The sequence below is a fragment of the Rattus norvegicus genome, chromosome 9 (assembly GCF_036323735.1).
Source record: "Rattus norvegicus strain BN/NHsdMcwi chromosome 9, GRCr8, whole genome shotgun sequence".
NCBI classification, from domain to species: Eukaryota; Metazoa; Chordata; class Mammalia; order Rodentia; family Muridae; genus Rattus; species Rattus norvegicus.
Window position 1 is genome coordinate 117,907,461 of NC_086027.1, and position 27,516 is coordinate 117,934,976.

At 44.3% G+C, this 27,516-nt stretch overlaps 1 protein-coding gene across 24 annotated transcripts in view; it reads left to right on the top strand.

The window, feature by feature from the left end:
• The window catches only part of Dlgap1 (DLG associated protein 1), an 869,320-nt gene that overhangs the window by 603,317 nt on the left and 238,487 nt on the right, over window positions 1-27,516 (top strand). For 19 of the 24 annotated variants that reach the window (XM_039084190.2, XM_039084191.2, XM_039084189.2 and 16 more), the window contains one exon: window positions 27,263-27,477. In XM_039084190.2, the coding sequence (XP_038940118.1) occupies window positions 27,263-27,477 (215 nt within the window). Of the gene's footprint in view, window positions 1-16,806; window positions 16,969-27,262; window positions 27,478-27,516 lie in introns of those variants that run through there. The other 5 variants (XM_063267703.1, XM_063267701.1, XM_063267704.1 and 2 more) reach the window with 2 other exon arrangements.

Sequence of the window (27,516 nt, forward strand, 5' to 3'; positions counted from 1 at the left end):
GATCATTTTCTAGGTCTTGCTCTGTGATTACTCTTTCCATAGCACTTTTTCCCAAACTCAGTCAGTCCCCAGTGTTTTTCAGCCTCAGCCTGATGTTAGCCTACCCAGGGAGCTCCCACTGTTATTGGAGAAGCAAAGGGTGCTTGTTACAACCAAGCCACCTAATTGGTAGTGTTCTCTGTGGAAGAAACACCTATGAGTGCAGCTGGGGGAGTAGAATGTGCAGCTTCTAAGAAATGTTTCCTTCTGTGTTGGCCATGATAATCGCTGGAGTCCTGGCAGGGCAAATCAACCCACCTAAGTACCCAATCAGAGATTGTGAGAGACAGGGCAGAGTATATAAGCAAGAGTTCTTGGGGCAGGACTATCCTGAAATCCTCTATGGGAACTGAGTAAGCTATTTGACATTTCTGTGCTCTAATCCCCTACTCTGTGCAATGGCGATGATGCCTACATTATAAATGGTGGCTAACACAGGTCAGTAAACTGATGATGTGAATGGCTATAGTGATGGTGGTCGGTGTAGCTGTATCATGATCTTAGGAGAGGAGTTTTTTATCTTATATGGTAAAATAGAGCTTTACAATTGAGATTCCATTAGATATCATCATGGGAGAGATTATCCTAAATTATCTTGTGAACCCAGATTTTATATTTATTTGTGTGTGTGTGTGTGTGTGTGTGTGTGTGTATGTGTGTATCTCCCAGGTGTGCGTGCATGCGCGCGCGCGCGCACACACACACACACACACACACACACACACACACACAGAGCTTTTTTTTTTCCCTCTCCCTAGAGCCGAGGCCCGAACTCAAGGCCTTGCGCTTGCTAGGCAAATGCTCTACTACTGAGCTAAATCCCAAACCTCCACATAGAGCTTTAAAGATGCCATACTCCTGGTTCTGAAGATGGAGAGACTACAAAAGCAAATTCAAGTCTAGATAGTTAAAAGGGCAAGGAGGCCCACTAAGCCCTGCTGGTATAAGCCTTTCAGCTCATAAACCTGTATGGACTACTGACCTACAGAACTGCGAGAGAATAAATGTGAGCTGTTTGCTAGTTGGTGAGCTTATGATGGCTTGATGCAGCAGCAGAGAAAGCTGATCTGGCTGGTGCTACTTTGAGAAATGAAAGATGGCCCTCCAAATGAGCTGATAAAGGGAAATGAAACATTGGTATAAGATAGATGATATTTCATAAGTGGTGGCTTGGGGTATAGAGTCCTCTAGGTTACCACTGCATGTCAGAGTATGTGCAAGGTGGATTGCTGTACCTCAGCTAGAGAAAATCCACTGGATGGCAGGGCCATCTGCGGAGATCCTGAACATCTGCTTGAGTAAACTGATGGAGGAAAAGCATGAACAGCAGACAGGGGTAGAGTCAGCGCGTGGGGCAGCCAAGGAAATGGGAAATGTCCTGCTCCATTCAGGAAAAGAAAGAGTTTTGTCTCGAGAATATTTTTCTAGGCCATAAGCAGGAGTCTTAGAAAAGAGGATCCATGTCCCAGAAACTCACAGACAATGCAAACAAGAAAAAAAGCCATTTTCTATTGTTCACAGTGCATTAGTGATACAAAGACAGTCATGGGAGGAAAGCCTTGAAAATACCTTCTAGGTCTTTTCAACCAAGTCAAGACTCTTGTTAGCACAAGTCTGAATGATTTCCATGTACTCTCTCGGTAATGTCAAGGCCACAAAGGTCTGAAGTGGACTTTGTTCCTGTGAGTTCTCAGTCTATCATATACAACTTGCATAGTGTACTAGGAACACACACACACACACACACACACACACACACACACAGAAACACACACAGAGACACACACACAGAGAGAGAAACACACACAGAGACACACACACACAGAGAAACACACACACAGAGAAACACACACACACACACGTTATTGTCCCCACACAGACTTTCATTTCCTGGAGCACTCTTTCTTCTTCTTCTACCTGGCTGGCAACATCTTGCCCATCTTTCAAGTCTTGAGTCAAGGAACACCTTGAACTAGCTTCTATGCTGATACTGTAAATAAGCTTTGATTTTGATCAATTTGCAATGTATTTGCATCCTGTCGCTCCTCCCTCTGCAGTAATTCCTCCTCTTCTTTCAATGGACAGAAAGATTCCCGAAAACACTTATCAGACCATGAACACTGTGTCTTCTGCTCTGGTCCTTCTTGGCATATGGGAGGGACTCTCTACATATGAATGAGCTGATTCAGTAATGGGATCCTGTAGTCACAGTTTTCACAAGATGAAGAAAATAGCAACAGTCAAGGCATCTCCATCAGCATCTGAAGAAAATGAATCCTTCTGTCAACCTCCTGAGAACTAAATACAAAATGGAAAGAAGTTTCACATCTTTTTATATTTTTTTTTTGGAAAATATAAATCTGTTACGTCCGACTCAAAATTTGTAAGTGGATGCAACTATTTTGGCTTTATTGACAAGAATGAACTATGCGGAAATGACATGAGTCCTGAATAAGGAAACTGTCTAGTGTTTGCCTTTATTCCAGCCTTTCACAGTCTAGAGTACTGTCCTAAAAACAAAACAAAACAAAAACGGAAAAGAAAACTATCAAGATTTCTAGGGCTTTTCATAAGTCAAGAATTTTCAAATCTCTGTTTACGAAAATAAGGGTACGTTTGTATTAATTGTAGTGACATTTGTATCCATCCCCGGATGAGGATAGTGTCTTCATACCTGAGTCATGAACTAATAGGACCAGATACAGTGCTAAGAAATAACACCTAAGAGTCTTCACATCTCTGAGTGAAGATGGATTTTAATCAAGTCAAATAAAGGTACGTTTACAGGAAACAAACGGTCGAGGTTATCGACGGGGGAAATCTAGTCACGATGCGGGTTTAACCATATGAGAGGAAGAAAAGAAATAGCATATGTGTGGATTTCAAAATCTCATGGTAGCATAACACCCCCAAGTTGAGAAGAAGATGGAAAGCACATCTTGGAAGCCTGTTCCACACTCTTGGCTCCACAGCGCAAAATCCCTGCGTGGTTTTATTAGCAAACTTTTTCACATCTAACAGCTGGATCTAATGGGAAGTCGGCTACATCTTGCCTTTGTGTTCACAATGGTTTTGTTTTCCTCCCTCACTCCGAGTCCTCCTGAAGCCCCAGGAACCCAAGAGCCTGCTAGGTTGTTCATCATTAGTACTTATCACTTTTACAAAATGCCACAGGGTGCTCAGAAGTAGACCTTGAAAAGAAAACACAAAATCCCTGCTTCTTCGTGGGGGCACCCAGACCATTAAAAGCATTTGCAAAACCTGGGGAAAGGAGAACTGGGGTGTGATAAAAAACAATGTGCCAGGCAGGAGGCCACTTAGGCTGCCCCTGCTAGGAACATCCTAGAGGGACTTGAAAAATAAGCTATTGAGTACTTTCTCCCCTTAACCTGACCGCTCACTGAGATGGCTTCTGGGTAACCAAGCCCCCTCACAAAGGAGCAGGTGGCAAATCTGATTTGGAAGGAGCTAAGTATTCAAGCCATAAACCAGGAAGGAAGAATAGTTCACTTCCTCCTCAGTGGGCCATCTATCCACCTGTCTGTGAGTGACAGCTCCCAGGGTAAGGAGCTTGCTTGAAGAAGGAAGCAGGCTCTAACCCTGTAGCCTTTGACGCGTCCTCAGAAAACGCTGATAAAACGGGAGAAGAAAGCGGTGCCCAGCGAAGGCTTCTTGCGTGGACCTGATTTCCTCCTTCATATCACCCTGTAAATGCAATTTCCTCATAAAGTGTATCTTTTTTTAATAAATAAAATCGGTAAGATGCCCTGATAGGTGTGTTAGGCTGGGCGGGCAGGCGGGGCTCTGGGTTTCATTTCCTGCGGGGGTGGGGTATCCTTTGCCGTCTGCGCTGTACCAGATTGGAACCGCGATCCCAATATGTCGGATCCCTCTATATCCACCAGTTTGATGATTTCTGATGACAACATACCTTGAGTTGTCTATGGTATTGTGTGACCACGGGCTTGGGTCAGTATCAATCATACCTTACATGCGTCAGATTGATACAAATGTAACGACCCAGGTCCATAAAATATACTCAAATATTTGAAAGTCACCTCTGTATTCAGTTTCATACTGACAGTGCCTACCATGTAGCAGGCAGTAGTCAGTGGTTGATAAATCGATGGGTGAAAATCCTGTAACGAGGACGACGTCGGAAGAAAATCATCTCCATATACTATTAGTGGATTTCCATCTTATTAATCATAATCACCAAGTGGTGGTGCTCAATGCCATGCCCTTGTACAGCTATCGACTGCTATTGGATCCTGAAGAGCTGTCCTTTATATGCTGGGAGGAAGACTGTTCTCTATGAAGCCTTCATTTCATAACAATTCGCCACTCTTACATAATAGAATGACTGTGGCGTGAGCGCTCTGCCCCCCCCTCCAATGGGGATATTTTTTTAAAGCACCCACAAATGTCATGCCATCTATTTTTAAGCAGGGTGCTGCTGGATAAACAGCTGAATCGCCTGAACCCAATAGGGAAATTCAAAGTTTAAATAAGCTATTTTATCTCATTGAAAATAAGTGGTACAGCCTGCCACAGAGCATATGGGTGCTTGAACGCAGCCACATGTAAATGTTCTTCGGTTTGGGTATGAAAATTCCAGCTGAAGACATTGGGAAGCAAAGTACCTTCTATGACGCTGACTCGCTGAAGGGTCTGATGTCTTGTCCTCCACCTCAGTTTCCTGTGAAAACCCAGCCTTTCCCTACGGTTTAACCTAACGGTTTAACCTTTGGGTTGAGACAATGCCAGGACAGCATGGATGCTAAGCAAGTCAATGAACTCACAGGAACTTCGGGCTGAATGGTGTCTTAGGGTTTTACTTCTGTGAGCAGACACCATGACCAAGGCAAGTCTTATAAAGGGCAACATTTAACTGTAGCTGGCTTACAGGTTCAGAGGTCTAGTCCATTATCATCAAGGCGGGAGCATGGCAGCATCCAGACAGGCCTGGTGCAGGAGGAGCTGAGAGTTCTACATCTTCATCTGAAGGCTGCTAGTGGAAGACTGACTTCCAGGTAGCTAGAGTGAGGGTCTTAAGCCCACGCCCACAGTGACACACCTACTCCAACCGCACCTCCTAATAGTGCCACTCCCTGGGCCAAGCATATACAAACCATCACAAGAGGTTTTCACGTGATTTGTATCTTCAATGAAAGTTATTTATATATGCTTACTGTGGAAAAAAATTAAATGTTAAAGAATCCCACCTGAACTACTTCCTCCATCCCAGCAGTAGCATTTCTCCTAGATATGTTCTATATGTACGGCTGGGTTCATTCACATGTGAATACCTATATGTGTACAAATATATAACTACAGCCTGCTGTTCCCCTTTTTAGATATATATGGGGCTTCAGGGCTGACCATTTGTATTGGGTAAACAATAAGGAGGGTTGACAGAGGCTAATTCTCCTTCTCAGTAGCCATTAGTTGCCTGTAATTCATTCATCTAAGGCTGGAGCCCTATGAGATTTTCTCCCTTCAGGAAAAACCTGTGACCGTGTCGTGGCCCTGTGTGTGTTGCCTCTGCCCTCCTCCCTTAGTGTGAGACAGCAGGGGCAGAAGTTCTCCATGAGGCCAGAGATTTTATTTTGCCCGATTCTGCGCTCCCATTACCTGGATGTATGCTCAGGACACATAAATAGGTACTAAACATGTGTTAAAGGAATGAACTCTACCATACAACGAGGAGTCCGTAACCTTAAAAAGAATAACGTAGATTGAAACACACTATCGTGCAGCAGTAATCAATACATGCTATCGAATGAGAAAGGGGAAGGACTGGACATGTTTAACGGACAATTCTACTCTATTGAAATGGAAGACAGTGCATATCTGAGTCTATAGACATTTATGCTTTTGTACGTCCATGTTTATCTATGTTATATATACATAAATATGCAAATAGGTATATATTTATAATATGCATAATACATGTGTGATCTAAACAATAAATATGTGCATATTTTATATCATACATATTTATAAATATGTATATATATATAAATATATACACAAAGGAAAAGGAGGCTATGAATTTGAGAGTGAGCAGACCTGGCAGGGTTGGGAAAAAAACACATGTAAGAGCTGAGGGGAGAAAGGGAAAGGGGAAACTTAAATCCTTATTTTTTAATTAACAATATATTTTCAATTTTTAAACATTTTTAAACTTTTTAAACTAGAAAACAAAATAAATGCTGTGGTAGATCGTCTTACAAATGAATCTTTTAACCACTTAGCCAGACAAATCACTGAAACCATTTTTATGTGTCCACCCTTCCCATCGGTATTTATTACCATCAACTCCTTTGGCTATTGCTTCACCTGTTTCTTGGGTTCATGCAACAATAAAATCTGAGCACTAAGGCACGCTACCTTTGTTAAAATTAGGAAATACATTACAACCGCATCCTGACCAAATCCTCCCGGAAGAACCTCTGATGACGTTTCACGGAGAATCAGGTCAGGTGCCCCAGTTTCCGTCGGCTCTAACTGATCCTGTATGCTAGAATCTCTTCATTGAAATACTTCTTGATAACTCCGATAACTCCCACACACTATTTCTCCTTCTGGTGGCTGTGCAAGAACAAAAGAAAATGCAGTTTTGTAAACACAGGACAAATTTAGTCCCTTCATTCGCAGAAAACTCTCACTCTATTATAATTGACAAGAAAATCAGTTGCCGCAAAGGGAAAAAGTCAGTTTTCTCCTGTGGAGTCTCCCCTGGGTATGCACACCACACTTAAGGGCAGGCTCACGCCCAGCAGCAGACGGCCAGCACAAATGAACTCAAAGTTGTTTGTGTAGACTTTTGACTCCATATTATTTTGTTTGGGCATATTTTTTTGTATATTACTGGCTTTTTACATGTATATTATTGTTTATGATTTATGTTTTTATGGGGAGTGTCTGCACGCACGCATGTGTGTTTATCTGTGTGTGTGTCTGTGTCTGTGTGTTTGTCTGTGTGTGTGCATGTGCCTGTGTCTGTGTGTCTCTGTGTAGGTTTTTCTTCTTATATTGCATGAGAGGAATCCAACAGAAATTATTTTTAAGGAAAAGCAATAGTCTTTTGTAAGATCCTGGTGTCCCTCTGGGAAGAAGCTGCCCCCCTGCCCGCCCATCGATCCTGGCAGCAGCCCCCACACTCTACTGTACACTTTGTTTCGGAGCTCTTATGATCGTGCTGAGACATTTGTCTGGCATTTACAGAATGTTGGAAATCACGTGACTTTTGTTTGTATGCCATTTAGAAAATAACCTCCTACATAGAAACAATGTTTTCTGTGGACACTTCAAGAGAAAACGTGTGTCTGGAAATCAAACTCAGGGTCTCACACATGCAAATCTATGTTCTATCCCTGAGCCATACTCCCAGCCCCTCAAATACATTTTCCTGGGTACTCGTCCAATTCTAGCCCAAAAAAAGGTTTCTTTGAATATTATATACTCTCATAAATGGAATTTAATTTGTTTTTCCATTAGTCCATGGAATTTTACTCTAAACAAACCATTGCTAACGTGAGTAGGAAGCTAAGTCCCCACCCATCTCTGCAGTAAAGTATGAGGACTCCAGAGTATGAGTTGCCACTGGGAGTTGGTACAGCTATCTGAAGAGCTCTGCTGGAGCCAATGTGGCTAATTAGCAAAAGATAATGCGGGTTGGGGAGAAGACAAAGTCTTTCTCTTATGAAGTGCACCTGTCAGTTCCATAGTGGGAAAAACATCACCGTTCTATATGAAGTATGCTGTGGATTCGTGTGTGTGTGTGTGTGTGTGTGTGTGTGTGTGTGTGTGTGTGTGTGTGTGCGCGCGCGCGCGCGCGCATCACAAAGAAGAGAGAGAGAGAGAGAGAACACTAGATTTTAAAGAGAGAAGTAATAATAGCAGGTGTGTGTGTGACTAGCAAAGGTCCTGCTTAGTTTTACATCCAAAGATGATCATTCTTAAACATAAATAGGCCCTTCTCCCGTCATAATTTCTGTCATCACAATGTTGTCCCAGGGCTGGGGAAGTTGCTTGGAAGTAAAGTGCCTGCAGGAACAAGTGTGAGAGGCTGTGTTTGCACTGCCAGCATCCGCAGGGGGGAAACGCAAACACACTGATGCATATTTAGAGTCCTAGCAATGAGGACACAGAAACAGGAGAATTACTCGAACTTGCTAGTCATCCAGACTTGCCAAGTCAGAATAGGTCGACGCCAGGCTCACTGAGAGACCCTGTTTTATAAAATAGGCTGGAGAGCAATAAAGAAGCCATCTGACATCAACCCCCAGCCTCCATACACACGTGCAGGTATCATACATACACACCAGCAAATTTTTTAAACTCTTGACATGTTCAAGGCTTATGGAATCAAATACGCAAGGCATATTCCTAGTTCTCACTTAGCTGCCATTATACTTACCTGCTTCTGTAGCTCCATTTCCTTTACACTAATACCTTGGGAAATACAGATACTTATGCAGACTTGACCCAAATACTGTGATCCTTACACTGGGCTCGGTCATGATTCTTCTTCTAAACACAAGTTGCCCCTTGCATATCTATGTAGAGAGATCAACGCCATTTCCCAGAGGGCTGAAAGTATGAATATATATTAATTGATTTTTTCCCCACTTGTGGTGTTTAATGGTTGGATAAGTCATTGAGGTGCAGTGAGGCTAAGTAGAGAGTGCACTGGCCCCAGAAGGACATAGGAAGTCTGGGTAAACCCTACTGCGCACCAGCCATGTCAGCTACAATTACATTCTTCGTATCAGCGTCTCCCTTTGCAATTGATGAGGCTGACACTTAGCACAGGGTGGTGTGAATACTTAACAGTCACATGAAGAAAAATAACAAGTTTGAGACCAGGTGATATATTCACATTCCTATCGGTGTCCTGGAATCGTCAGGGAGCAAGCCATACTGTCTTCAGCCTCTCCCAGTCCTTCTTGGAAACCTCTTCTGCAGAATACGTCTGAGGGTTGGTGATGAATAAAATATACCTGGAATACGCCTGGGTGAGATGGCAGGCTTTGGTGCTGCTCAGCAGGGCCTGCCCAGATTTGTTGCTTGGCTCCCTTGGCCTGGAGTCCAGTTGGCCCTTTTGTGGGATGTAGCTTTGGATCCCTGAAGGTCGCCATGGAAACGTGCAATTTCTCGGATGCTTCCGAATGCTCTCTTCTGAACACTGGCCATGGACCCCCCTATCTTCCATCCCTCCTTTACATACCCACATAAGGACACATAACAGCTCCTCCAGGCTCCGAAACATGATCTGCTGGGGTCCCCTCTACCCACACATCTGGATACCAGGTTTCTTCCCCATCATTGATGGAGGAAGAGCCAGGATTAAAAGTTCCTATATGTCACTTCTCAGTTGATTAATAAATCAGTTATAAGGCAGTTGAGAAAGTTGAGCACTTCACAAACACTTTCTCTTTATGGTCCATTACCTTGGAATTGAGACCACAGGTGTGAATTACGATGCCTGTGAAAACATTATCTCTCCTCCCAAGCTGCTCACAGGTTGGTGGGTGAGCCAGGCTTCTAAGCAAATGTCTTTTAAACAGTGCAATACGTATTTTATGAGCAGTGTTTAAAGTCCTTGGATTAAACCTGGGCTTCTGTAGATTATCTCTGTAAATGTTAATTCAGAGCACTTATGAGTTACTGGACTTTTAGAAAATAGGATCTGAGGGAAAGTTAGCCTCTCAGATTCCTCTTTAGTATCGTCTGGCATGATGCTTCCGTTAACTTCCTTGTTTTCCTGTTCATATGTCAACAAGAAATAAAGAAAAAAAAAGCTGCTAATGGATTTGACTGGCCAGGCTGTCTGCTGGTGCTGGTGCTGGTGCTGGTGCTGGTGCTGGTGCTGGTGCTGGTGCTGGTGCTGGTGCTGGTGTTGGTGCTGATGCTGGTGTTGGTATTGGTGCTGGTGCTGGTGCTGGGTGCTGGTGTTGGTGCTGGTGCTGGTGCTGGTGCTGGTGCTGGTGCTGGGTGCTGGTGCTGGTGTTGGTATTGGTGCTGGTGCTGGTGCTGGTGTTGGTATTGGTGCTGGTGCTGGTGCTGGTGCTGGGTGCTGGTGCTGGTGTTGGTATTGGTGCTGGTGCTGGGTGCTGGTGTTGGTATTGGTGCTGGTGCTGGGTGCTGGTGTTGGTGCTGGTGCTGGTGCTGGTGTTGGTATTGGTGCTGGTGCTGGTCCTGGTGTTGGTGCTGGTGCTGGTGTTGGTGCTGGTGCTGGTGCTGGTGTTGGTATTGGTGCTGGTGCTGGTGCTGGTGTTGGTGCTGGTGCTGGTGTTGGTATTGGTGCTGGTGCTGGTCCTGGTGTTGGTGCTGGTGCTGGTGTTGGTGCTGGTGCTGGTGCTGGTGTTGGTATTGGTGCTGGTGCTGGTGCTGGTGTTGGTGCTGGTGCTGGTGTTGGTGCTGGTGCTGGTAGTTGGTGCTGGTACTGGTAAAGAGAACATGAAGGCTTGATGTCAAGAGAGACTGTCTGAGCCTCCAGAGCAGCTAGGTGAGACTTGTATTTACACTTAGGTTTTTGACCCAAACAATAACTTGTCCACAAAATGGACAACTCACAACTAGAATGACCTGACCATCTGTAAGTGATCGGTGATGGTGGCCACATCTATTCAGTAGAAAGACCTTCAGAGCGAGACTGAGGTCTTCCTGAGAAGACTCTCTAGGACAGCAGCATCACCTGTGCCTGCACTTCCAGACAACCTCAGTGTGGGGTTAAGTCTTGACATCGTACAGCCCTGTCCACCAGTGTCTTAAAACAAATTTGGAGTTTTCTTCTGTCCTTAGTGCTTTGATCCTCCCTACCCCAAGCCTTTGGAGAATCCCCCAAATCTGCTAATCTCCCTCATTCTCACCAAGTCTCAGAGTCTTGGGTTTATTTTGTATTCCATTGTGGTTCAATTCAATTGTGAATTGAATTGCATTGAGGGACTTCCACCACATGGAGACGTAACTATCAATCCCTTATAGTTTTTCACGGGATATTAACATCTGGATCAAGCCCCCTCCACCCCAAGAAAACCCTGCAAGCTTTCATTTTGTGAGTGTGTCTCCACAACCATATCAATAGGCGTGGTCTGTACATATTTACTCAGTATGTCCTAAATTGTTTTATATTTATATTGCCTTTAGCCTTGCATTCCTTGTAAGTCTCAATAGTCTCCTTTTATTTTTTTAAAGATTTATTTATTTATTATATATAAGTACACTGTAGTTGTCTTCAGACACACCAGAAGAAGGCATCAGATCTCATTACAGATGGCTGTGAGCCATCATGTGGTTGCTGGGATTTGAACTCAGGACCTCTGGGAGAGCAGTCTGTGCTCTTAACCTCTGAGCCATCTCTCCAGCCCGATAGTTTCATCTTATATTTGAAAGCTCTGAAGTTAAAAGATGTTCATCTAATTAAACCAAAAACCACAAGTCTGGCAATAAGATTCATGCCGTCTGACCTAATTCCGAAATCTGCACACTTTGTGGTAGCATATTCCTTCCTGTCAGTGGTGAGCTCCGTGGGGAAGAATTACATGGTAGCAAGACCCTCATCTCCTTCCCTGTCCCTTTGTAGGTGTTTGTATGATGCCCTTCATTTTACTTCATGCTTACTGATGACTTACTATGTGCCAGGTTTTCATTGTAAAGCTTTACTGAGTGGCGTGTGCAGGCTAAATCACACGTCATTTATAATCAGATGTCTTAGGATTCTAAGATAAACTGGCAATCATAATTGCTCTCCGGACCGTTTGTTTCAAATTGCGGATAATTGATAGAAACTTTCTCTTCTGTCCTGAAGGTGACAGACATTTCATCTTGACATGAAATACCATATCAATTACAATATTAAAAATAAGATTGTTCTAAAATATTGAGATATTTTCTTTTAGATCATAGGGTGGCCGGGGAGCTTTACTGTTTGAAGTTTACATTTTTTTTTTAAACTTTATTGAACTTATCTGGGGGCGAGATGCACCACCACAGCATGCGGGTAGAATCAGAGGAAAACTTTCAGGAACTAGTTCTCGCCTTCCTCCATGTGGGTCTCAGGGATTGAACTCAAGTCCTCTGGCTTGGTGGCAAGCACCTTTATCCCCTGAGCCACCCCCCCCAAAAAAAGTTAATATGCAGAAATGTGCAAAGGTATACAGAGCTGACTGGCTTTGCATGTAATAACCCAACTTGTGGGTATCATCTAAAGTATGGTCTTCTCCTACCTCTGCCAAGAACTGGTCAAAAAGACCCAGATCTCCTCTAAAGAGCATTGAGGGGATGGTCTTCCACACAAGATATAGTCAATAAAGCAAAGGCAACAAGTTCCATAGAGCTTAACTCAAGAAACAGGACGTTGGGGTCTCAAAACCATTCACTCGACAAGTGTGTGGTAGGCATTGATTTTGCAGAAGGTGCACCGGGGAAAATAAAGAAAAATAGCATTATCCTTCTGATTAATAACGAATGCAGCCAAACCCTCACCAGTTGCTGTGAAAAGCTGCTTTTCAATACTATGGCTGTGATGAATTAGCAGTTAGCGAAATCAATTTAGCGGGTCGGGAGCAACATTATTTTTAATTAAGTAGGATACAATAGAAGAGAATAGAAGAGAAGACAGCGTTTGTGGGGAGACAGAAGGTTAAGTGTTTCTTCCTCTTTCACGTGTGTGGAGGCACTAGGTTTCCACAGTAAGGCGCACTCTTTATTGTGGGAAGTCATCAAAGAGTTTGAAGTGAGAAAAAGAAGAAAACAAAAGCATTGTTCCCTAGCTTTCTCTTTCTCTCTGAGAGGCTTTCCCACTGAGGAAAGGAAGCTAATTAATAGCAGAGTCTTTTGTATGAAGCAGAGACTGACTAAGAGGTGAGATGGATGTTGCTATCCTAGGAGACCAGGGGGTAGGGTGTAGCAGTTCATCCTCCATCTAAAACGCCTGCCCTTGCTCAACTCCCCGGGCCTGCACACCTTGCTGTCTTCATACCGCCATTCGCAGAAGGAAAGCTGAGTTTCTTCACAGCTTCCAGGCCACTTCTCTTTCCTGCTAACACCCGTTCATCAGAGGTATCATTCACTGTCAGACACTGAAGTGTTATGTACACATCCACATGGATTTCTTCCAGCCCAGAGCGGTGGCCTACCCTGTGTCTATGTCCAGCTCCCTTCTCCACATTTCTTCTTGGATGTCTCCAGAGCACCTCACACTCGGGCGTGCCGAGAACGCTTTTTTGTCTTCTGTTTGTGAGTAACCACACGGTCCGTGCTGCTATTTCATTAGCAAAGTTTCTTCAAGTACATGATGCACCTTCACCGTAGCTATCCCCACGCTATACCATCTCCTTCCTACCCCCCTTGCCCACTCGCCTACCCCCTGTACCAGTCTTCCCTTTGCATACGTATATAAGGTTTCCTGTTTTGGCACAAGATATACGACCAGAAAATGAGAGAAAACATGAAACATTTTTCTTTCTAGGTCTTGCTCTTTGACTTCATGTGACTGTTTATGTTCAGCGGTCGCTGCGTCCTGTGTTGACTCAGAGTCAAGATTGAGTCTCAACCCCCTAATCTCCTCCTCTTGGGCCTCCTCATTTCAGTCAATAGAATCCATTCCTTCTAATCAGTCAGGGCTCAAGCCTTGGGGTCATCCTTGTCTCCTTTCTTCTCACACCTAATTCCTCATTAAGAAATCTGTCCTCTCCTCTCTCCACCACAGCCCCCTGGCTCTCCACCGGGATTCTTACAAGAATGTCCTCTCTGCTTCTCTTCTTGTTTCTCTTTAGTCGTCCCTACATAGACAACCTAAAAGAGCTCTTTAAACTAGAATATGTCTCTATTTAAAACCTCCGCCACGGCCTTTACAACAGCCTGATAAAATACTGATGAAAATAGCTGCTTAGCGGACCATCTGTGCACATACCTGTTATAGACGTCTCGCTACATGAAACAGCACAAAGTTCAGATCCTCAAGAGAAAATGTCGCAGTGTGATAATTCCTAAAGTGGAATTCTGTATCACCCAAGTGCATAAAGACAAGACACCAAAATATGACTTTATCCTGCTCAGATGCCAAGAACTAGAGTCATGTGGTTCCGTGAAAACTTTCACGGTGGTCCGTTTAAATGCAGCATACCTTTAGGTGCTGTGAACATCACCTGAAAAAAATAAAGCACCAAAACGACAGACTACCACCATCCATTTGTAGGTCAAGAGGGCAGGTCTGCATAAACATGTCAGGTCTTCCTTCCACTGCTGGTCTGTAGATATCAAAAAGTTAAGTGAATGATTTCATTTGAGAAACAGTCTTTTAAAATTAATAATAAATGCTCCAAAGGAAAAATATTTCCTGAGGTTTATTTGAGAATCTGTGTTTCACCCTTCGTGTAATGAGATGATTGACTGAATGTTTGTTTTTATGGACTAAACTTGTACCATTTCAACGAGACTATCAGACTTTCTGTTCTAGGAGAAAACATCTATATTCATAAGCATTTTAAAATAACTGTACTGTTTGTTCACCCATGTTTATCAGGCTTCATGTTCCAGAGAAATAGGATCAGAGCCCCACAAATCAGACAGGCAGGGAGTGTGTAGCAATGACAGCTGATGGGCTGGCTGAGTGACGAGTGGGGTGTTTGAGAGGGGATGGTGGGGGATGAATGCCATGTCCGTGTCTGGGTTTCCTCAGAACCCCAACAGGAAGACGATTGACCCAGTCCCATCTCTGCTTCCGAACACCTGGTCACAAATTCTAGCTTTTCTCAGAGGACTCCATTTTGGAACCAGGAGTACAGCTCCCAGTTAAAACCCAGGCACGATGTTGTGGACAGATAATGGTCCACCACTGACCGTAGTGGTGATGGGAAATTACAATACTCCCCTTGGCTGTTCTGAGCCGACAGCTATGCCCCCATGTACCCAAAAGCAAACACCTTCATGAAAACTACTAAGAGCTCCACATTACCCTCCTCCTCAGCTGGTAGAAATGAGTTGATTCACCACAAACAAATACTGGGGCATTCAGTCTTGAGCTCCTTTACAATGTTTTGGGTTTTTCTTGCGTTTCACTAAATCTTAAAGCTAGTTATAGCTGCTGGGTCAGGCGTGCTCTGTGTCTGTTACTTCAAGCTCTTTGGCTTCTCCCAAGCATCTAATGGTCATTAGTTGTCGATTTCTTTTCAAATTTAAAAAAAAACAGGGGGATTATTTCAAAATATGTCCTGAAGTTTTTAATTCTTGAGCCTTCTGATTGATGAAAATTGCTGAAGTGAATGTCGGAATCTCATTTAGGGAGCATGGTGTGATATTCTTTTTTAGAGGAGCATAGAAATCTGACTGTCATGCATAACATTTAATGTAGATCACTTGGTACCATAAAGTCTCAATGTTCTCATTTTTGCAATGAGATTGAGAGCAACATAGAGTTAATGGTATATTAGAAAATGCTTGTGTATCTGTGATTATATGGCTACCTGCCTCCCTACTTCATTACTCAATGAAAGAGAAAATATTTATGTTCAGCACCCAAGCAGACATCCCAAAGACCTTTACGCATTGAACAGGCTTAGACCAGACGCAGGGCTGCACAGTAGCACAGTGCAGCAAAGAACAGTGAATGAGGCAACACAGAGATGGCCTCAGCCTCTACCTTGAACCACTCCCAATGCACAAGGGTCTGAAATAAAGGAGAAAGTTTCCCCAAAACAAAACCAGTGTAATGTGACCACTAAAGCCAGCAGTGAGCTTTAGATAACAAACTCCCCAGTGTCCATTCTGGTCAAGATACAGAGTTGACCACTCATACATATTCACTTTCCGGGGCCTGGAGACATCTCAGTGGTTAAAACCACTGGCTGCTCTGACAAAGGACCTATGTTCAGTTCTTAGTCACCTTTCCATAACGCAGCTCATAACTGTCTGTAATTCTAACCCAGAACACATGTGCATGGACACACATGCAGACAAACACCCACACATACAGAATAAAAATAAATAAATCTTTATAAACATATATTCACTTTCCCTCCTGCCCCCTTTGTATGGCCCACTGGACTCCAGTGTCTAGGGTGCTATTTCTTGATGTGATGTCACAAAATCTGTGCCCAATGGTCCCCTCCTTGAGTCAACTGACACCTTGATAACACTTCCCAGCAGCCCCCAAAGGTGAATGCTGATTTACATGGCCTGGGAGAATCCCACAATCACAGATGTTTCACCCACTGGGAAACAGGGTAGATTACCAGCACTATGTAATTCAGCTGCACCAAGAGAGTTAGTGCCCAACTCTATTTGACGTGCTTTAAAATTGACTAGTCTGTCTATTCATCCAGTTCCAAATCTCTTGATCCACTGAAAACTCAATGCCTTTGAGAGCAAAGACTTCATGTTTTATGAAAGAAATGCTTTGGGCATGTTTGTGGTGCCAGGTCCCCCAAAGACAAGTATAAATGCTTGTGGGTGAAAATAATCTCACAGAGTCACTCAGCAAACATATAGCTCTTTTGCTTCCAGAGCATTTAAAACACTTAGAGGGAGCCTGGGCAAGGGTTATAACCCCTGTTTTAAGCAAGGTAGGTATCCACGCTTGTGTTTTTTTTTTTAAGTAACTGTAAGTAATCTGAAGCAAATTTAGTCTCACTCCAGCCTTGGACTTCCTTAGGAGTGGAAAAAGGGTGGTTGCTAGGGAAATCAAATCCTATTTGGGTAGGAACAGTCTTAGAGAAGGAGCTTGAGGATCTGCATACCTTGTCATTGTAATTTTCCTATTCCTGCTCTCTTTTTTCTTCCGCTGCTTTTTGCTATGAGAAGAGCAAGCTAAAAAGGATACAGGGGCGCTTAAGCCAAGTCGTATTTGTCAAGGTGAAAGCTGTGTGGAGCAGGAAAGCAGTTCTCCCAGCCACAAAGAAGATGCGAAGAAGCAGCAGAGTGAGTAGGGAATCTGAGAGCCACTAAAAGTGCTTAGAAGGCCCGAATACGTAGTACTGCAGCCATCTCTGCGGGCAGCTGGTGGCAGGAGCTTGCTCTCCAGAGCTAAGCCTTCCTAACAATGCTAACTCACGTTTGGGAGGCCTCCAGAGTCACTGTTACCAGTGTGACTGTCCTGAAAGTTTCCTGACCCCCTAAGCACACTTACACACACACACACACATACACACACACCACACACACACATACACACACACCACACACACACACCACACACACACATACACACACACATACACACACACCACACACACACACACATACACACATACACACACACATACACACATACACACACACATACACACACATACACACACACCACACACACACACATACACACACACCACACACACACATATACACACACATACACACACACATACACACACACCACACACACACATACACACATACACACACACATACACACACACATACACACACACATACACACACACATATACACACACACCACACACACATACACACACACATACACACACACACCACACACACACACATACACACACACACATACACACATACACACACACCACACACACACATACACACATACACATACACACATACACACACACCACACACACCACACACACACACACATAAACACACACACCACACACACACATACACACATACACACACACATACACACACATACACACACACATATACACACACACCACACACACACACATACACACACACATACACACACACCACACACACACCACACACACATACACACATACACACACACATACACACACACACCACACACACACACACCACACACACATACACACACACATACACACATACACACACACCACACACACACACATACACACACACACATACACACATACACACACACACACACACACACACACACACACACACCGGACCACTTTTGTTTAAACCATAAAGCAGAGAACACTGGTAACAGAGTCACAGAACTAATACCATGTCACTCCCTGCTTATTTTAAACACTTACTCTTTTACCAAAGCTGGAGAATTAGTGACAAGATAATATTTATAATTATTTTAATGGTTATACTTTCATTTTTAAGTGCAGTGAGACGGGAGCATGCACGTCACTGTCACTTTTCATTTCCTCTTTTGTAGCCTGTTTGTTCATCACCCAATCATCATGGATTCATCAGAGACTGGGTGATGCTGTTAAAAGCTTTGGTGTCAGACAGCAAACCTTTTGTTCCTTATAATGACCTTGGAAGGTCATCTCGCCTCTTCTGAGTCTCGGCTTTGCAAGGGCAAAACAGAAACGGCAATGGCTGTTTTACCAGATGCTGCTGCTCCTGACCCTTGGAGATTAGTCCATAATTATTAGATTTTTTTTTCTCTATAGATATCAGATCCCCCTCTCTCCTTTCATAAGCACATGTTCTTGTCCTGCAATTAACCTTCGTTCGTAAGGCCCAGAAGGGCTAGTTCTGTTGCCCTGTCAGCCAAAGCCAAACACCACTTACCTGACTACTGTCATTTAAATATTCTCATCACAGAGGCTAAGTGGTCATAAGCCTCAATGGCTTCACAGTAATCCCTGCTTCTTGTTGTTTTGTTGTCTGTATTCTACCTGATCACCAAAACACCCATTACCTCTCCAGCCTCTCTGGCCCTGATGAAACAGACTCTGCCTGATGAGCCCCGCAACCGCCATTCCACGGCTCCCCAAAAAAGCGTGGCAGCCTGCCCCGTGGGTTCTCGGGACATGCACTCCTTCAGCTGTCCAGGCTTTCTAAGTGTCTCCATTCCTTTTGTGGCTCTCAGATTTACCCAAGTCTCACACATTTTCATTACTCCAAACCTCACCATCCAACTTCCCATCCTGAGAGACTCCACTCTCAAGGATGTGCACATGGCTTCATCTCTCAGCCATTGGACCATCATGGGCACTGAATGACTGACTTGTCTTTCTCACAGATACATCTCAGGACCTGCAGCCAGCCGGAGCAAAGCTTCGAGCTCTTAGCTTTGCCAGGGCCTCTTACAAGCATGCCTTCCTAAGTCAGAAATTGTAGTTCTCATGATCTTTATTCCAAGTCATGTAAACTGTGGTTTGTGTATTAATTTGCTTTTCCTGTAGGCTGATCTTAAACCTGTATGAAGTTGGATTTTCATATCTAAAATATGTACTCTGCAGGCTATCACAAAGTAACAAGTGCGTGTCAAAAATTTTTCATAAATAATAGAAGGAAAATTACTCCTGAACCCTGACCAGTGGAGCCCAGCTTGAACATGGGGCTCTGCAACACTAGCTATTAACCCTCTGTGCCCAGTCTCTTTATTTGACACAAATTATTATAATAAAAAGTTAAAAAATAACTCCTACTATCATTCAAATTAGCCATCAGAATCATAGACATCCTATGACCATATAGGTGTGGCTTTCGCAAACACACAACAAATGAATGAATTCAAATGACTGAATGTTAGAATTAAGCTCTATCATTTCTTGTTTCCTTCATATACATTTTAAGGAGTTGTCGGTTAATCCTAAGACCCATATTCCCCACCTAGTTATCATTTCTGAGATGCAGCATATAATCTAGAGTGGCAGAGTTCATTGATGGCACTTCTTTCTCCTTGGTGTCAGGAGGTCTGCACTGGCATCTCACATTCAGTAAAAGAAGGTATCTCTGCTTAGGAGAGTAAGGAATGATAAACACCTGTCTATTCCAAGCAGAGGGTTTTGTTACTGAGCATGATAAAGGCTCAAGACATCGAACTTGGAGATGTCCAGATGCAAGTGGTGATTTTGACTTAAAGTCTTCCAAGGTTCCAGATGAGAAAAAATTCCAAGTACCCATTCTTTGATCACACCGAACCCGTGTGGTGCTCCTTAACTTCATTCGGGGAAACCTAAGGGTGGAGAATATACGCCTCAAAAGGCAATCGACTTCCAAAGGACGTAGAAGATGGATAGATTAGCACCTTTTGATCCCCATGGCCAATCTAGAAGTACTGTTTTTAGCATAGAAGAAATGCTTACGTTTCTGCATATGGTTGTTTACATAGTCTGTCACATGTATACCCCTGTACTAGGATATTTAATGCACAGAAGTATATCATCCTGAAAGGCTGTCACTTTGCCATCGCCAAGATATTTATGGCTGGCTACACTTAAAATAGAGCTGTGTTTCCAACCTTTCATGCTCACCTTCATAAGGCTCTCAAGTTCATGAACTCCTTAGATAGCTGTTACCGCTCCCACTTTACAGAAGGAAAGACTGAAGCGAAGATGTGGTTATATAGTTACACATGTAGTAAGTGAAAGTTCATGCTGGCAATCGTGTTTATGTAGAAACTAATGAATTATGCATTGTGCCTGCTGTGGTTCTACCCTAGGGTGTCTAAACCCCAACAGACATTCTTGCAGGGTCATTGGGAAGCCAGGAAAGTCTGTCTGTCCTCCACCTGAACAGGACCAAGGCCCAGGACAAACAGCTAGGAATACTTCCTGTCATCGATCTGCGGCTCAGAACCGCTGGTGCCGGCTGACAGTCTCTTCTGCCTTTATACGTCTATTGCACACACTCAATTACGTTTTGTGCCTGCTATATCAAAGAATGAGAGTGGACAGGTTTTGCCCCTCTGTGGACGTTGCTATTTCTCTCAGTACCACCCAGTCTTGTTCTGATGACTCAGAACCAGCCACGGGCAGGACGTAATAACTGACCGTGGCTGTGTTCCCACAGAGCTCTCTTTACGAAAGCACTCGGTAATCTGTATTAGTTCCCAAGCTATGGCTGGCAAACCTTGAAGTAAACAGATCAGATTTGTGGATTTCACCAAAAGAAACTAACTCTGGCTGTGGTGGTTAAAGGGAGCCTTGGGGAGCCTGAGTTCCTCTTTGGAGGGAAATCCGAGGTGTGTCCATAAGACGGATGTGGCCTGGCCCTGCCCACTGGTGTCTCCTCTGCTCAGTGCTCTCTCCTCAGGTTGACACTTTTCTGACTAGGCTTCAACTGCTCAAGTTTACTCTTTTGCTGTAGACTTCATGCTGGCAGGACCCCGGTCTTTCCGAGGCCAGCTGCTATGGTTCTTGGATGTCACCCCTTCCAGACAAGAGAGAAACAAGTGAAGGCCAGCCCCCTCCACCCACCCTGTCACGTTGACTCATCTGATTCCCCTACAACCTTCGTGCTTTCTTTACATCATCTTGTTCGTTTATTTCTCTTCATATCTCTGAACAATCTCTTCCAGCTGTCTGTAAGTTCGAATCGTGTGCCATCAGCATGTAAACAGCCAAAGGAGGTGTGCAGCAGAAACAGTATAAGGGCAGCAGGCAGGAAACCTTAGGAAATAGTGGCGTATCCCGTTAGGTGGTTGGCTTCTCACTCTTCCCCCTGTTCTATGGCTGGACAGACTGTACGATGCCATTTCCGTGTACAAGAGCATCCACGTGTGGGCGGAGGTTGGCAACATCTATACAGTCACTGTTGGTCGGTGATGGGTCCTTCAACCTCTCAACCATGGCCTGTGGATTCAGTTACGGGCTTCAGATAGGAAATTCTCATAACTCCTCATTTTATGAAAACCCTCCGATGGGCCTGGTGACACATTCCTGCAATTACTGCACTGTAAGGGAAGGCTAAAACCTGAGGGTTGCCAGTTGGAAGACACCTGGGCTACATAGCGTGCTTCTGGCTAAACTGAACTGAGTAATGAGACCCTGACAAAAAAAAAGTAATAATAATAACAACAACAATAAGGTTGTTCTCCATTAGAGTGTGCATGCTTCAATGCATTTAACAGCATATAATCTTTCCTTGTGACCCATCGCTATTGTCAAGCTTGACCTGTAGACTGCTTTTGTGTGCCCCTTCTTCAGTGTTTGTTGGGCCCAGGTGCCTCCTGGGATGGTACAAACATGCAGAAGCACCTGCTGTCCTGCTACCAAGGGCTCTATCCCTTCTGCTCCTTCTTTGACCAGGACCTTCCACTGCCACTGACAGTAACAACATAGCCTTTCTCAGACAGTGGGCAGGGTCAACCTTCTCTTCAGAAGTCCCTAAATCTTTTTCTCAGCAGTCAGGTGGGGAGCCATAAAGGAGGCACTCACAGCCTTTTGATGTAAGCAGCAGAAAGCAAAAGGGAGGGTACAGTGCAAAGAGAGAGCCGCAAGAGCCTCCTAGGATCCTATAGCCCCCTCTCTCTCAGTCTGGAGGCTGTTTGCTGTGCTGGGCTGTAGCCACAAGCGAATTAGGACACAGTACAACCAGTCTAAAAGCCCGTCTAAGACACACACACACACACACACACACACACACACACACACGGGCATCAGTCAGCACAGGGCAGGATGCTCAGTGGTGTTAGAGTTTAATCACCAAAACCTGAAGCATCAGCTACTCCCAGCCAGAGACAACATCTGGAAAGTAAATGAAGAAACAGACTCATCACATTGGCCTCAAAGTCTGCAAATGTGCACAGGACTGTGCCTTCTCGGGGACGGGGAGTAGGGGGATGGAAATCCAACCTAATAGTGGAAAGGGAAATCCAGGCTAGCACAGGAGCCGTCACCTCATAACTGTCCCCTCTTTCTGACCAAAGGAGAGTAACACCGCACTCTTTGAACTCTACAAGACAGTCTGCTTCCTCCCAGAGCTATGGACCTCCAAGACATTTACCTTTTACTCTAAAGTGTTAACACACAAACACCCATGCATGCTCACTGAAACCAATTTCACTGGTCCTAGCACTAACAGTTCAGCAATGTGTTTTTCTTCTCCGGAGTCTACATTTCGTACATCTATATTTTTTTAGAACTAACTCCTTTGTTATTTTTACATGAAATCATGCTCTATGCTGCCTTTAGGTTGATGAATTATGTATTAATATTTATGCTGCACACTAATGGAAGTCGCATTGGTACAATTCTTTCACCGCTATCATTTGAAAAGAATGATTAATTGAAAGGCCTACGGATTAAATACTTCTCAGCCTGTTCCCCTAGCAACAGTCACAGACTGTTTTTCCTGAAACCCAGGTTTCTGCCTTGAGCTAAGTTTGCAAAGCACCCCAACAGAAACTGGCCCGTTAGCCAATCAGTTTGTCATCCATCTCTAATGTATTCCAGAAGGCAACACTTAGGAACTCAGCGTTGAGAAACAGCAGGTGACAGACCGGTCGCCAGTGACCTCAGCTTCTTGTTAACTTTTAGCAATTGCTGAACTGGTGAGGAGGATCTGAAACTAGGCAGTGAGTCACTTACCAACTGAAGGGAAGCCAGTTCTCGCCGTTGATAGCTTTCTGAGAAACCTTTGTAGCTGAGCCGGTCCTGAGGCTTTTAGCTTGGGAAAGTGAAAAGGCCACCTTGCTACAGCATGGCTGGCAAATGACAAACTCGGTGTATGCGGTGAACCGTGATGCAGTCAAGGACCGCCAAGGTGTGGCAAAGCACAGCCCAGGAAGAAAATGTCCATCAAATACTGGCCAGTACTAAGGCCCAGGAGCTGCCCTACTGATAGGTTGCTCTTCATCACAGGGGCTCCTTCCATAGCCCGAGTTCCCTCTGTTGTAAAATGAGGGGCAAACAGCATCCCTCCTTAACCCTGTAGATCAAAGACAGGCCGTGTGTCAGACAGCAGCTATACTCCTACAACTCAGCACAAGAATGTGGAAGTTGTGGCAGGAAGACTGTTCTACTGAAGATACCACAGGCTTTGGCTGGAGGGAAAGATCACAGAAATGGCACTAGTACCGACCTCAAGGCTTCCTCCGTGCTGCCTGACTTGCATAGTACCACAAAGTGCTAGTCTGGCTGCTTGAGGAGAAAAGACATCAAAGACCTTATCCAGCTGTGAGCACAATAACGAGCCAAGTGAGGCAAATCCACTGGTACAGTAGTGGCAAGCATACCGTGGAGGTAACCATCAGCTCTCTGCTTAAACGTAAAGCCCACTCCAAAGGAAGGAATGCATGCGTGTATTATAAACGTGGCCAAGAACCCAGGGTAGAGAATTCACGGTCTCCAGGAGTGAACCCAGTACTATTATTCTGTTTAGTGTACATAGTATCAAACTGTCTACCTGAAAGTTATGGGTTTCTTTCTCTTTTATTGAAAATAGATTCTTTGCTCACACAATAGATCCTGATTACAGTCTCCCCTCCCACCACTCCTCCCATCCAGTCCCCACATCCGCTCCCATCCGGATCCACTCCCTTTCTGTCTCACATTTAAAACAAAAAAGAATAATCTTCTAAGAGATAACACCAAAACATAACAAAATAAAATATAAGATAAAACAAAAGCCATCGCATCCCAGTTGGGCAAGGCAAATGAACAGAAGGAAGAGAGCAGCCCCTAGAGCAGGCACGAGAGTCAGAGACGTACTCATTAACACACTCGGGAGCTCTGCACATCCTATGTGCAGAGGACCTGGTGCAGACCCCAGCAGACCACCGCTTAAGACCCTGTGAGCTCATAGGACCTTTGCCCAGTCGATTCAGAGGGCCTTGTTTTCGCGGCGGCCTCCACCCCCTCTGGCTTACACTCTTTCTGCCCCCTCTTCCTCAGGGTTCAACTCTCAGTCTTCCTCAGTGAAGTTTCTTTTTACATTAGGTGGCAGCTGACACAGAGATTCACAACCGGTCAGATGTAGAGAATCAGGACGGTAGCACTGTCAGCCTTAAATGAGACATCTGTATTTGTAATCCTTTCCCCCATGACCCAGGGGACAACTAGAAAGAGGGTAATGAAAGATTATAAGAACTGGAGCTTGGGGAAGACTCCTGAGAAATAAACAGTGTCTTCTGGACACGGTAAAGCTGTCACACTCACGAACTCTGGATGCCTACACGAGATCAAGCCAGTGGACATCCTGGTGTGGGTGGAGCAGAGGCTCTCAAGGCCTCACCCCTGCAAAGGGGCTGCTAGCAGTTGATGGCATTTTGACTACACAAAGAAGTCTGTGATTTAAGGGTGAAAAAACAATGCTTCTGATAGGCAGTGTGTAATTTCACTTTCTACAGTGGATAATTCTTAGGGGTCTGTAGCTAATATGGATATGAGTAATCATGGACAATTTTCTCAACTCATTTAGGTTTCAAATTCAGACTATCCCCCATGAGAACCCATTGTATTCTGATTTTTGAATTCAACTGGAGCAATCTTCTATGTCTTGAAGATTTTTCTTCACATGCAATGAGTGTGTTGCTCTTTTTTTAATTTTTTATACAATGTATTTTGATCAGATTTCTCCTTCCCCAACTCCTTCCAGATTCCTCCCTACCCACCAAGTTCAGTGTGCTCTCTCTCTCTCTCTCTCTCTCTCTCTCTCTCTCTCTCTCTCTCTTTCCCTCTCTCTCTCTCTCTCTCTCTCTCTCTCTCTCTCTGTGTGTGTTTCTCTCTCAAAAAATAAAACATAGAAAAAGGAATATCAAGACAAGCAAACAACAATAACAAAACAATCAGATAAAAATGGTCAAAAGAAACAACAAATCCCAGGTAGTTTGTCCTGTATTGGCCAATAACTCCTGGACAAGCAGCTTCACCTGGAGTGTGGACAAGGGATCCTCTCATGTCCTTTGTCCAGTGACTTCAGCTCTCTGAGCGCCAGGTTCTCCTTGAAAAATTGCAGAACAGAAAATAAAAGCACAGAGGCACGCCAATAAAATAAGTTGTGGCGGCCAGACTGTTTAGCAGATTTCAGTAGAACTGTCCAGAGGCTGTATCGCTTTCCACAAGCAGGATCTACTCAGCGTCTAAATATTTAATCCCAGAATATACGGCGCCAATGTTTTACCACTGGGTGTGGTGATGACCACCTCTAATTCCAGAATATAGACTAAGCCAAGTAGACTGAGTTACAAGTCATCTTGGGTCCGGTGAGTTACTGGCCTGCCTATGAGACCCTAACACACACATGAAACATACATGCATGCGTGCATACATACATATATATGTGTGAATGTGTATGTATGCATATATGTATGCATGGATATATATGTGTGTATATATATATATACATATATATATTCATTTTACCTTCTCATTGTAAACCTGACCAGGTTAAGACTCTTCAACCACTTCCATTGCTGACAGGACCATGCTCCTAGGGTCTCTTTAGTGAGTATTCCATTGTGGCACGGCACCTTTGACCTGTAAGCATGTCGATTGAGAGGTGTTCCTATGTTTGTTTATCTACTGCTCCCTGTTGTATGCATGTCAGTGGTGCAAACAGCCTCAGCCTGGTTTGTCTCCTTTGATTAAACCATGTTTTGTGGACTCTCTATACTCCTTGACGGACCAAGCTAGTGATGGGTACGTGTTTCTTTCACCAGTGGGAGAAGACTGAAGCTAAACAGGAGTTAGGTTGGCTCCAAGCTGAAGTAGATAAAAAGGAATTGAAATGAGTGTCACAATGTAACAAATGCAAAACAGAATGTGTAATGCCCTCCCTGCACCGCCTCAAATGGTGGTAGAAAACACAAGTAGGCAACGCACTGACAGCCTCCTCCGGTGTGGAGTCCACAGTGGGGAATATAGAGCAGGGTCCAGCAAAACTTGAGGCAGAAAACGTGACTGGTAGCTATCCCGAGTGGTAGAGCAAGCAGGATGCCAAACAGGGAGACACTGTCAGTAGGTGTGGTGTTTGTGTGATGTGTGGCAATGCCAGAGGGACCAGCAAACACACGATTGGCTATTATGAAAACATCGCTGAGAAAACTCCCAGGAGGAGCTCTAAGAGCTCAGGAGGAAGGGATGAGTGGACAGTCAATGGGGCTGGATTAGAGCGGTAGTCAGAGAGAACAGAAAGCAGACATGGGGTGGTACAGATGTGAAGTTAGAGAAAGCAGGATGAGTCAGAGAACACCCTTGACTCTGTGGTACCGATGGAGAGAGGTCGGAGTAAAATTCAATCGGCTTCTTCTCCATCGAGTTCTCCTACCTCAGGTGGTAACAGCACGAGAAAGTTGAGAAGTTGAGCCAGCGGGTCACATTCTTCCAGCTGTTCCGTGCTTGTCCCGGATTGCAACGTGGATGTGCATGCGTTAAAATGGTTTTCAAAATGGCTACAGTAAAAACATTAATTTTAAAAAAATGATGTCTAAGGATTAGATAATTTATCTCTATTGCCTAATCCTAGTTTTATATATATATAAAGAGGAGGAGGAGAAGAAAAACTTTTAAAAGCTCAATTCCACTGGAAAGTTAAAACTGTCTGTTCTCTACCTGACTAGGTTCCCCAGGATGAATGGACAGGGTACACGCCTCGCGGGAAAGACGACGAGATCCCGTGCCGGAGGATGCGCAGTGGCAGCTACATCAAAGCCATGGGGGATGAGGACAGCGGGGACTCGGACACGAGCCCCAAGCCATCTCCTAAGGTGGCTGCAAGAAGAGAAAGCTATCTCAAGGCCACACAGCCATCCCTTACAGAGCTCACCACCCTCAAGTGAGTAACCCTCTGCCGGGCTTTCCCTCCGCCCCTGGT